The sequence below is a fragment of the Bacillus rossius genome, chromosome 1 (assembly GCF_032445375.1).
Source record: "Bacillus rossius redtenbacheri isolate Brsri chromosome 1, Brsri_v3, whole genome shotgun sequence".
In the NCBI taxonomy this organism is placed as follows: domain Eukaryota; kingdom Metazoa; phylum Arthropoda; class Insecta; order Phasmatodea; family Bacillidae; genus Bacillus; species Bacillus rossius.
In genome coordinates, this window is record NC_086330.1 from 97,712,665 (window position 1) to 97,726,534 (window position 13,870).

The following is a 13,870-nucleotide window of genomic DNA, read 5'->3' on the forward strand; positions in this document are numbered from 1 at the left end:
TTTATTTAATGGTATTGAGAAACTTTACACCATTTTATATTTAAATCCAAGCAAGTACTATAAACATGTAATCATGTGGTATAGTGTTTAGAATATCCCGTTAGTATATAGCCCTCGTATCAAAAATTTACAATTCAATAAAATTTGTTTCCTCAAAAATCGTAGAAAAATTAAACATAGTAATGTCATTAATTGATCTAAAATCGCCGTAAAAATATACTATAAAATAATAATTATTTAGAGTTTGCTTCTCCCTTACGCATTTTTAAGATTGATTTTGGGAAATCTTGGAAGATCGAAATCATTTATAAGCAACCAAGATTTTAAGCTGGGTGTTCACAAAAAAAAATGTACCGTGGTCTATCACTACGTCAACTCGCTTTGTAAAAACAGGTATGCATGAGAAGGTGAATGCTGTACTTGCTATAATTTAATACCATTAAAATGACAGTGATATACTCGAGGACAAAATTTTGGAATTCGCCTACTGTTGCAAGGAATTTTCATACACTCCTTTTGGGGATAGTCACAAAACATATGTATGGTTTTAATATGTCAATATGTCTTTCATAAGAGACATTGTGGCATCGTCATGTTACTCGCATATTTGTTTTGTGGTTTTATGCTGTTGTGTTAATTTTGATATATTATATTTTCCCTTGTTTTTATAAAAAAAATCTTTGGTTAGCGATTTTAATTTAATTTACTTTACCTTAGGTATTTTATTTTACCACTTTCCTTGCAATTTTGTATACCTAAGGTTGGCTATAGCGCTGGTAGGCGCTAAAATATTTATATTTTGTAATTTTAACTACTGTGTAAGTTAGTTACTTTTTATATAGGTCTTCCAATACTATTATAATTTTTTATAATTATTTGTGTGGGACGCAGATCTCTGTTTGATCATTTTTTTCTACATTTGAGACCTTCGATACGAGTCTTCATCGTGAGACGTGCGACACTAGTAGTAGAAGAGCCCGCGGTAGATCGCCCTTCACCCACCTGATAACCAGATGAGAACTATTTGCCATGAAATATTTTTGATTTATAAACACGCCTGTGATAGCTTGCCTATAGAAAAGTGTTCATGGCTATTTTTAATAACATTTTGAAGCGGCACGGTGGTTTAGGACTTTACGAGATAGTTCATGGTGCCAGCGCATCGGCTGTCCACGAGGGGGCGCGCGTATTTTTCGCCTGTGTACAGGTGATGCAGTAGAAGGAGGGCCAAGTTGACTTCGCCATGGCTATACTCGCAGGTATGCTAACCAAGGATCGTGAAGTGTGAGGGTGTAAGATGACGGACCATGCTACGGTACGTAAGTACTCTCTACACCACGCTGACAGCCCTGGACTTCAAGTAAGTGGATCACCATTTAAAAACCTTTCTCCGCCCTTCACACCACAGCTTACCCATGCATTTGCTCTTTTGACTCCTTCGAATGTTCCATCAGTGATGTCACTCCAACTAAACGTCCTCAACGTAAATTGTAGAACTGTCAGCATAATGCAGGACTGTGTACGAATCTCACGACTTTTTTGTTGCAAAAAAACAGTTTTTAAATTTATTTTGCTGGCCAGCTCAATATCTCGCTTTAACTTTGTAGAATTTAAACTGCTGGTTTTGCGGGTCTGCGCTCCAGGACTCTTATCACCTATTTAAAAGACTTCATCATATTTCATATTTCATTATAAAATCAATTGTAATGTGGTTAATCTCGCGTAGTTATTGATCTATTTCTTTTGCTTATATGTAAGGGGGCACCTTTCTTTTTGATAGATCACGCGCGTAATCACTTTGCATTTTGTCTTAGTAAAAAAAGTAATTTTTAAACTTTGTCATATTTTAGCTGTTTTTCTGTTTGATAGTTCATGCGCCATGTACATTGCCATGTTCGTGTATTTGTTCACGCGTTAGAGCCCAGTAATATAAATTTCATGAATTTAAATCATTTGTTGGCTTGGAATTACTTTTCATATCTCAATGCTAATCGCGCAGCCTTAAATTCTGATTACTTTTGCCCACTCCCGGCATTTGGTCGGGGACGTATTTTCCTTTATGGAGAGCCGGCCTAGTCGTGGAGCCGGAGCGGGGGCAGCTAACCATGCGGAGCAGTAGCGAGATTATTTTTTTACCCTCGTAAATTGATAAGCATTAAAAATTTACAATCAGAATTATAAAATATTTTGTTCGTTGTATGTTCCTTTGACGTTAAATTAATTAAAATATTGATATTTAAATGTTCAAATTTATTTAACTTCATTGAACCATAAAATTATCATACAAAATTATAGCGCTACGATAGCAGTATTTTAAGTGATATTTACATTCATGAAAAAGTCAAATTATTAAGTTTTTTCGTAAAAAATTAGAACGATACGTAACCAGAATATGTCAATATATTTTTAATTTTGTTTGCGACATTTTTCTTCTCTATTGTAGATACAAAAATTTTCTCACTATAGGTAGCGGTTAGAAAAAGTAGTGTAAATATTTTTTTACCTACTAATATTTAAGGTGTACATTTATGTTCATCTGTTTTAATGTTACAGTTACAGAAACTTGCAAGACAGCATAGTTGCTTTTACTGATATAGTTTTATGCAGGTAGCATCCTTGGTGCGCAACTTACAAACTATAAGAATGAATGGAGTGGTCTCTTTTTGGGGAAGGCGATTGCCACAAAAAAAAATGCCTACCTGTGACAGACGGGTCTTGTGGGAGGTGATGTCAATGATGGTTCGGTTCAGCTCTTCAATCTTCACGCTCAGCTCGGAGATGTGGACCTCCAGCTTCTCCACCTGCTTGAAGCTGATGAGCTGGAACAATGAGCGGCGCGTCGATCAACAGCACTACAGGGCTGACATGTCCGCCAGTCTTGGCCTCGGCCAGCGCTTCAACACATTAGGAACACACCTCTTATCCTAGTACCACAGCATCTCTACATCTATGGAAGGTGTAATACTTACAGTCGCGCACAGATGTCAGTTAGAGACATTCTCGAGCAGCATAGTGAATTGTTGTGTCGCATTATCTGCTGTTAAATGGGATAATGGCTGTGATTACAGTGTGTCATATTCGTGTATTGTATACCCTGTGCACTAAAGTATGACGCCCAAATCCTGTATGGAGATACGTAATGTAAAGGCAGGTCAGAGATCAGAGTACGACCTGGTGACTATGTAACTCGGGTGAGGGCGGTACATTCAAATTATAAGTGTAAGGTATATATTGTTAATTTAACTGTTTGACAACTAATTACTTAGTATTACGAATTTAATATGTGCAAAAATAACGTGATCATGTTTTGTAATAAAAAAACTATGTTATAAATAACTAAGTAGGATATGAAGAATCTCTGGTACACCACAACACAAAATATGTGGCTATCAAAATAAAGATAATTAAGTTTCACCGGATTTTTTTTACCTGATACTAGCTTAGACATTACTTCTCACATTCAATGTAGCCATGTAAAAACATTATTATGAAAACTCCTATCAAGAGGGTGAGCCCGAAAATACTCCATAAAACTAGGTCTCAGTCTCGGCAATTATGGTTTCTCCACAAAGATAAACCTTAAGTCGAATTTCTGAGTTTCCTTCCCCTTGGAGAAGACATACGTGCCGCCGTGATCACGGAACGAGGGAGGGACAACAGCGGCAGAGACCGCACACTCGATGGTGTTTACCGCAGCATCCAAATTAAGGCAAAATTAATTATTTTGAAAATGTTTCTGAGCCCTTTTAAAGCACATATGTAAATAGCCAGGCTCATACATCTTAATGGATGGTTATTCCGTGCTTGCCATTAATATTATTTATTGTTTATGTCAACATAATGATAAAGCCTAATTTGTAGTAAGATATGTTCTGGAGTAAATGCCCAATATGAATTAGAAGCCACACAATTACATGTTTTATACATGGCTTATATCTTGTGGGTGTTGTAGCTCTTTGAATGCATATTGTTATTGTCAAAACTCTTAGTGTTCACAGCTGATGAATAGTAAAGGAGGACATTGTGAAGAAGTTAGTGCGTCAAGACCACAACGCACGAGTATTCCCCATGTTTAATGAAAGCTCATATTTTGTATTTGGTTTCACGTGCCATCGAGTGGACTATGGCAATATATTTCTAAGTTTGACCCTTTCGTATTTTGGCACATAAACACCTTAGCATATCCCATATCACGTCCACCAATAGAGAACAACTTAGTAATACAAATTGCGACTTAATAGTGGTTCAGCAACGTACTTAAACATTGCTACAAATGATCTTAACGTAGCTGAAATATAAACAATTTAGTAGATATTTATTGTAAACATTCGTGGCTTCTGTTTTGAACCGCGTACGCGGAGATTCTCGAGTTTCGGCATGATTATTGGAGTCATCTTCACGGGTTGTTAAAAAACCCTTGATTATGGCTGCACCAAGGTGTCCTGAAACGTAGGGCTCGCCATTTATTATACGAAAGTGGTCTCAACCCAGAGACCAAAAAGTAGTTATATTTTAGCAGGGAGGTAACCAGTGGAGGGTAGACGGGGCATAAGCCCCGGACACCACATAAGTAGGAGGGGGAAGGAGGAGCTATATTTGTAGTCATTTACTTGAATATCGTAGTGTTATGAGAACACAAAAAAAACTATTGGCCAACATATGAACATAATTATTTGTATTGAAAGATACATTCATGTACCTAAATCGTGAAATAATTAAAAAATTGTATTTTTCGTTTTTTATATTACACTTGCGATGTATTACAAATTAAATTAATGTATATATATATAAATATATACATTTACCACCTAAGTTTAATAAAAATATTTATAATAGTGGAATTAATATGTGGAGGCGATATGAGTTGTCAGGAAAGGTTTTGGTTAGTTTGGGGAGGGGGGAGGGAGATGCCAAGATGAGTTCTTGTGCCGGTGGAAAATAGTAAAGTAACGTCCATGTATTTAAGTAAGATAAGGAATTACTGATATTTAATTTTGCAAGTCAAATTACAGACTAAAAATACATAATTTATTTTGGTTGACGTTTGAAGACAGCTTTATGAAACAAATCGTATCTATAAGTAAATTCTATGTCACTTTTAACAGCAAAAAACACTCACCTTTTCCTTCGTGACGGACTCGACCTGTGCCAGCAGCTCATAAACTTCCTGTTGGAACTTGGCCTTCTCTTTCTCAGCCCTGAAAACAAACGTTTACGAAATAAATTCATTAAAGGTAGCTTCGCTTGGTTTAATTTCGTTAAAAGGCATTTCCATTGGAATTTACAAGCTAACTTTCCTTACAAAAATAAAAACAGAACTAAATTTCTGATCTGTAACATCTTAGTATTTGGTGGGAGTAATTTCGTGAATGCGACGGAAGTCACAAGGAACGGAAAAGTGTAACAACCACAGTGCTGCCAACTTTGACGGATGGTGCTAACCAAAGTTCTCAAAGCTAAAAGGAATCTTTATAGTATTAACGGTTTAATGAATTTTAGCATGGCAGTTGTATTTTAATAAAATTCCTTGTTGAATATCAGGTCCAATGCCGAGATTTAGTATTTTTTGAAAGTATTTTTCACTTTTACCGAAGCCGTTTCATTATAGAGTTTAAAATTTCGGCCTGCTAATCAAATGATTCGGTAGTTGACATAGCTGCTCCGGCAGCGAATTCTTAGTGGTTGTTGGGGTGGGGGGAACAACGCGTAATTTGCGTCCAGAAATATACCTAACTGAAAACACAATTTTAGTTTATTTATCAGGCTCGGCAATATTTTGAAGAATTCTACGTTAAATTTCTTGTCCAAGTTTCGTATTATGAGTGTAGTTGCAACACGAGAACACATGAATTCGCCCGTTACTGAGGTTAGATGTTCCACATCTCTGGTGAGTGTTGAAAGACTCACTCAATTTTTTTTCTTGGAATCAGCTGTGTAATCAGTAAGTAATGATACCGTGCCATCATTTTCACATGGAAGATGAGGAACACTTTTGCTATTACTATACCAAGTCGATAATACCTAACCAAGCATTATTGTTCAAAAAAAGCTATTCTGCGATACATGTTTATCGTAAAAATGGGGTTTTTGTTGAACCTTTACGTAAGAAATTATGTTTTGTGAAAATTCGTGTTTTTTATGTGAAAATATGTTTTATTATTTTAAAATAAAATCATTTTTATATGTTAAAACTTGAAATCACTCTCTTTGTATATATAGACTTACCTACCATTTAAAAAATTCAAAATTTTAAACCATGTGTCTTATTTAAAAAAATACAATGAATATACAGAAAGTTAGATGTCTGGATATTTCTTATTAAATCACGTCTTTACTACTAAACCAATATGCAAAAACATTGAAAATGCCCTAATACATTCTTTGTAATAATTTACACATTGTATGTAAGCCATATAATATCTACGATATTGAGTATCAACACACTAGTTTAAATACTTTATGTGCAAATTTTAATAATTCTTGTCTTAAATTTTATCCTATTTATACGTAACACATGTTTAAATCAGATACTTAGTTAATAAATAGGTTATGTATAATTCCAAAACTCTAACTCTAAGGGAGCGAAAAGTGGTAAGATTATAGTTTCATAAAAATAAAATTATCTACGAAGAAAATCAGGCAAGAGTTAAGATACTGATTATAAATATCAAAAATACAAATAATTTTTTACCATTTTTCTTAAATATATTTCCATGACAAACAGTGCAAAATTGCGTATGTCCATAGTGTATGCACCTAATCACTTTGCGGTGAATTAGAATTAGAACCTGTCAAAGACGGGAACCACAGCTAATATGTTTTCATAATATCTATACTTATGTTGAACGTAATAATCATTACTACAGCACCAGATTTTTGTTTTTAATACTAATAATAAACGAAAACGTTCTGTACAATGCATGAATTTCTGGAGAAGAAAATTTACTATATAAAATATTTCAAACACAAATGTATAATTTAAAATTTTTATTTGTTTTGGCATCACTAAAAACTACCTACTGAATGTATTTCAATTAAACTTTTTGTAGTAAGGTCTTCAGTTAACACAAAAGCTTAACTACCTATATGTAGTTATGAAACTCGACTCATAAAATAGTAAAAGTGGTAAATTTTCTTTCACGAAGGAAAATCTCATTTCTCCATTATTAATCAAGCAGGAGTTAAGATAATATGTACGAGTAGTAACCAAACAAAAAACTTCCCACTCCTTTAAACCCTTTTCGAAAATTCCACTCATAAGAAGTGGTAATCTATACAGCAGTGTTGTATAAACTCCCTTTTAATTTATATATTTGTTTTGAATAGCTCGTGTTTCGTCTGGTTATTTTATTAGGAGGTTGTAAACGCCGCCGGGCTTTACTCTGGCGCGTGTCCAGAGAGTGTGGAAATGTTTGTAGCTCCGGGAAATTGTGTTCGTGTGCACAGGGAAGCCACGAGGAACCACGCGCGGTGACTCACGCGGCGCGTGAAATATTTCCTGCTTGGATATTTTAATTTCGCCCGCCGGCCGGGGCGAATTTATCGGCGCGTCGAGGTATTTCGAGCGTCTGTTGAGCCCTGGGCTGCGTCAGACGGGTCGTAAGTCTTCCACGTTCCAAACAGATAAGAACGTTCCAGAAAACCCAACAAAACTTGCATTTTTTGTTGGCCGCGATTAGTACACGTTCTTCAAATGAATGGGGAATTTTGATCCAACGTAATTCTTTGGACATATGTAATTAAGCACTATTTGTCATGCAAAAAAAATTCAAGAATGCAAAATAAGATATTCAAATGAAAACATAAACCCACAGAAAACAAGCCATAATGAACTGATTTAAAACTTGAAATATTAGACAGCACAGAAAATTCTGTGGAAGGAATTTATATATGAAAAAAAATAATAGCACACACAAACACAGTGGACTAACAATAACGAGACAGAATCAAAAATAACAGTAAATGCTAACAGATAAAAACCCTGGACAACACAGCAAACATATGTACAAACACAATGATGAAAATAAACAGGTAATATGGACACAACGAACGCAGTAGGTGATTAGTACATCAACTACTTAAGTTTCCAGGGAAATATATGAAATCGAAGTGTGTATATGTGATTTTAGAACTATCGTATATAACATATTTTTCATTTTAACAAGTTAGATACTTATACCAAATCTAACGAATAAAAATTTTCATCTGTCTGTAAATAAATGATTTCACTCTAAAACTGACAATGCTATTGATTTAAAATTCAAACAAGTTTTAGATAGTAAAATTAAAATTAATCAAGTTCCTTTAAATGTGATAGCTCAAACATTTTATAAGATAAAGGGATGATTATAATCAAAAAATCGATTTCTATGCAACATTACAACGTGAAAATATAATTTAAAATATAATAAATTAAACTGGATTTTTTTTTGTTCTTGAACGTAAAACAACAAACAAATAAACGTAGTTTATAAGGAAGCTTAATGTGACTTTAACTAAACTGTGTGAATTAGTTGGTCCACGGTTAAGTAGTTGTCACAGCTAGTATTGAAATACATTTAATAATAAGATATTAAAAATGTTTTTTTTTGCATACGTAAAATTGACGCAACGATGCAATGATGAACTAAATTACATTTATTCAATCTTGGATCTTGTTTAAAAAAAATGCGAGCGAGTCTTTCAGTACTCGCCAGTGATGTGTAACATTTAACATCGGTCAAGAGCAAATTCGTGTGTTCCCATGTTGCAAATACACTTATAATACGAAAATCTGACGAATTTAACGCAGAATTCTTTAAAATAATTCCGAGCAAAATAAATATACGAAATTTGTATTTTCAACTACATTTCTGGTCACGAATCCACTTAGTTTCCGCTCCCGCCGCTAGAATTCGTTGTCGGAGCAGCCACGTCGAATATTGAATAATTTGATTAGCAGAAATAAATTTTAAATTATACAATGAGACGGCTCCGATAACATTGAAAAGACTTAGAGAAATATAAACCCGATTTTTTTGACCCGATTTTTGTAAGGAATTTTATTAAAATAGGCCTACTGCCTATTTTGTTAAAATTCATTAAACGATTAGTAATAAGAGGATTCCCTTTGGGCTTTGTGAACATTGGTTCGCGCCATCCGCCAAAAATGGCAGTATCGTGGTAACATATTTCCGTTCCATGCGACTTAAGTCACATTTTCGAAACTATTCCTACAAAAATCTGTATACCGAGAGCTAAGATGTTATACATAAATTAATTAAATTAAAGCTTGTAAAAAATACTTGAAGTTGAGTGTTAAGATCCCTTCCCTTTCACCGAGAGGATCAGTGTTTGCAATCCCGATGGGGCAAAAACCGCGGAGTTTACGCAAATGAGAGTGCGTGAGTTTTTCTGGGGGTAGGCCTACTCCCGTTTCAACAAATTCTACATCCCATCAAAACTACAGTTTTATCTCGTCACTCTTCGTCACCCTTTTATCTTTAGGATATATTTATTTGGCTTTTTAGCATTTATCATCACATGCTTTATTTAAGTCTTATTATTTTTATGTTGGGGGGTATTAATTCATACATTTAAAGAGTGCCAAGATATTCGGTGTATAGGAAATTTACTTAATCAAATGTCTTTAACTTCTTTATGTTTTTATGTTACTAGAATTTGTATATGTGGATTACCTTATTTATGTGGATTTTATTCTAAGGATTTAATTTTGGTTATTTATTCTATTGATCATATTATAATTTTCCCTATTCTATTTTTATATTCCTACCGGAATGACTGTTAAGTAAAGTGTTCGTTAATTTTATTATTTAATGATAAAGGATTATTCTTTTTGATATTATTAAAATTATATTTCTCTAGGCGCATTATGGAACAATTTATGAGAGTGAATTTTTACGATGCGTGCGCACCATGCAACGAAATTCTCCCAGGAAAATGGTGGACGCACGTGCATGAACATAAACAAATTTATAGTCACTTTCATAAAAATTAGGGGACATACCAAACGCAGTTGTGAGCCAAATTAAACTTTATGATAGTGAAACTACTATTGAATATATCTGGTAAACTAAAATAGTCATAGTAAAGGGTAATTTCAGGTTTCATAAAACCTAAGGATACTGGTATTAAAGCTATTATAATACACATTCTCCTTACAATCTTGTGTCTGGCTTCATAGCGAAGTGCTTTTATTTGCACGGTCAATAAGCTAAAGGATTGTGGTTTAAAGCTCGGCAGTGGAATTTTGTTTTAAATTAAATATTCCTGGATTATAAAAATTAAACAATTTGTGCTTTAAGAATATATGTTTTTATCATATTGCTTTAAATATAATTAAATACATATCTCAGTCCATAGGTTTGATTATATCATATTAGGAAGGCTTATGTTCTCCATTTTTATTTCAAGTAATATTAATTTAATGAAGTTTGGTAGAACATTAATTTCCATGAATTCGTATATGTGTTAAAATTTTTTTATAATATCGGTATTATAAATACTTTATACTTAATAATTGAAAGTCATCTAATGTGTGCAGAAACTATATAGTAGTATTAACTTTTTAGTGAAATTTAATAAAGTGGGCAGTATTTTAATAAAATCCCTTTTCAAAAATCAGGTACAAGACAAGGTTTAGTATTTTTGAAAAGTTTTTTTATGTTTATCGGAGTTCCATTATACAGTTTAACTTTCCGCTCTGCAAATCGAATAATTCGATCATCGACGTAGCTTCAACAGTAAATTCTAGAGGTGGGTACGGAACTACATGAGTCGCGTTCAAAAATTTAGTGATTGATATTAAATACTGATCCATATAATAAAAAAAAAATATTGTGAATATTAGTTATAGAAATTGTGTTTGTAAACATTTTGAAGTGTATTTTGAAGTGTTTTATGTAAGTTAGATAATGTTACCGTATGTACAGTTGGTTTGCAATTTAAATAATAAATTATTACATATATTTTAAACATAATTTAAATAAATAAATTAGATTTACATTCAGCATATTTATTGATTTTTCATGATTAAAATTTATCTCGGTTTTTAATAAATGAAATAATTAATTTTATACTAATGTTTATATTAATATTGAATACTGAATATATATATATATAATATATATATAATAAATTTTGTTAAAATATATTTCAAAATAGTTAAGTGCCCTAATCGAAAAGATTTATAACTTCTAACGAGTAGGCTACTTTTTTCTTGTAATTAAGTTTCTGATTAGACATTAATTATTTTGTTAGGTATATTTACATTATTGATAGTTGCTAATTTTTTTGTGCATATTGAAATGATTATGATTTCCTTCTCCTTATTTGGTTTTAATACATTTATTTATGAAAATATTTATTCTAATTTTTTAGGTTGAGTAGGTTATTTTATTAATAAATTAAATTTATACAGATAATTCAATATAACTTCTACAATACTTTCAAGTTAAAACTACATTGAATCATCGTAGTGGCCTGTCCACCTGTCGAGAGTCGTCTTTAAAATTTTGTTTCAAAAATGGTTTGTAGGGACGCATTTGCAGTTTTTTTTCTTCACACTCATGCGTTAGGCCGAGGTAAAAGGAACGCATTCTAAAGCTACACTGCGCCCCCCTAGAAGGAAATGGTAACGGGACACTGGGCCCAGGTGTTGGCGTGAACAAATATGGCGGTGCCTCCTCGCTAAACCGGTCCCCGTCTTTGACACCGCACGAGGGACTCTTTGGCCCGTTGGCGAAGTGAAGGCAGGAAGGAAGAGAAACCGCGTGGGGCGGGCAAGGCAGAAGCAGAAGAAGCGACGGCCAACGCAGTTTTATAAATAGTCTAGCGGCTGCCGCTCTGGTTGTCCTGTGGGAAGACCCGTTAGTTAAGCACGCGCGGGTTCTCACCACATACCTCTAACCACTAGCCAACTACCAACTCTGTTACTTGACTATTCATAACAACCCCCTCCCCCATCTACTTCCACAAAGAAGGGTGCTTACACACTGGTATTTTGGCTTGCCATCTCATTGACAACGAAGTCATTCTAGACTGACATAACCTAGAAACATGTTGGTCATATGGTACTTAGGGCGGTATTCCAAGACATTCGGGTAAGGTTTCGGATAATCACTGCCTTTTTGGGACACGACTGTAACGTAACTCGTAGGCAGTATTTTAAAACGTGTCCAAACTGAATCCCAGTAAGGAACCAGATTGGTGGCTGTTTTAAAAAAACGGTGCCCTGCGTGAGACTAGAAACTGGTTCCAAAGCATTCAAGCTGACGTTTCGCAACCATCGATACATTTGTTACTGCAAAACTACTAGATTTAGCAGCACCATCGCACAAAAATAGAACGGGCAGTCCAATATTCTCAAATATTTTTAAAATTGTGATTACTTCTTGTTGAGACCATTAAAGTGTACCGAGTGTATTCCACGATAGTTTCGCTTTAATAAAGTTTCATTTGGCACACCAAAACGCTTGATACGTCCTTCAATGATCTCAAAAGGGAACATATACGTTCTCATGGCGCCAAACGTGGGTCCGCCATCTGGACGAAATCAACAAAAAAGTTAGTTCCACGCATGCGCGAAATTTGGGCAACGGATAGGACACTAACATCCGTCCCCTAAAAACAAGCGACTGCCGTGTCTACCGTGCACTAGGAATACGGTTCGAGTACGGGTGTAGCGTATTTTACATATAAACGCTAATTTTTGTGCCTTGGAATACTGGTCTTAGTGAGGAACCATCCCCAGATTTTTCCTGAAAGGAATTCGGTAAACCAATGTATCCTAAACGAGAATGGCTGAGCCAGGACTTAAACCAGGCTCCTTTACGAATGTGGTGTCGAACGTCGGCCCCACTTCGCGCAGTCGGAATCTCCACCCACCCCATCGTGATGATCTATTAATGGGACACGTTCAGAGGGTTACGAACTACCGAGCACATAAATTTGATTCATGCTACGGGGCGTCGGGGATCGAACCCGTGACCCTTTCCTCGTGAGCGCTCATGAAGGAATCCAAATAAATCCGAATTCCATTCTTGGCATTGTCATTTCCAGATTTCTCAAACGGTCAACACTTCCAATCGTGTGTTTTTTTTTCTCTAAAGCTCAGGCACACACCATATTTGTACGCAGGTATCGAAGAGGGAGGGGGGAAGTCTTAAAGTCACTCTTTACTGATATAAAAATATATATAACACAGCAAAAACAAATTTAACAGAAAACCATCCTTAAATAAATGCACATGAACATCTCACTGATATTTTGGATACTGGACTCGTGTTCCGAAGGACTCCGGTTCTAATCCAGGTTTGGTAATCCTGATTCCTGTCTTCCATTTAGTCTCTAAACTACTCCAGGATTCCTTATTGTAGGCATTGGCCGAGTTATTTTCCAGCATCTCTCAAGTCTGACGTCACGTGTCCCCGTCTGTCATCATCGCGTCGACGAGATGATTGATAAGTGACTGATAAATTTTTTATCCTATTAAATACTCCGCTTCTAATCTGTTTGGAACAAATGGTTATTGTACTAAACTGAACATTTCTGAATGTTTACTTTGGTTTTATATCGCTCAAGTAGGTGTTAAATATATAAAACCAATTGTCCTAATATGTTACCAGTTGGTACTGATGTACGACATGCTACGTTCAAGTTGAACTAGGTGCAGTAGTTGACAGCACTTTTGGGAGAAATGCATAAATTAAAATTTGGCATATTTTTCCAAACTTTTTTGAGTTATAAACTTTTTATATTCAAAATGTGGCTTGGTTAAAACGAAGCATATAATTACTGGAATGCTTGATGTTTAAAGTGACTAGTAGTTATAATTTTTAGTTAAATTTCGGAAATGACTACAAGTTTAATG

The 13,870-nt window shown here is 34.6% G+C and overlaps 1 protein-coding gene across 1 annotated transcript in view; it reads right to left on the minus strand.

Annotated features, from left to right (window-relative positions):
• Positions 1–13,870, minus strand: part of LOC134540550 (paramyosin, long form) — an 88,514-nt gene that overhangs the window by 46,952 nt on the left and 27,692 nt on the right. The window contains exons 6-7 of the mRNA XM_063383364.1: positions 5,120–5,198; positions 2,700–2,819 (exon numbers count right to left, since the gene is read on the minus strand). Of these exons, the coding sequence (XP_063239434.1) occupies positions 2,700–2,819; positions 5,120–5,198 (199 nt within the window). The remainder of the gene's footprint in view (positions 1–2,699; positions 2,820–5,119; positions 5,199–13,870) is intronic.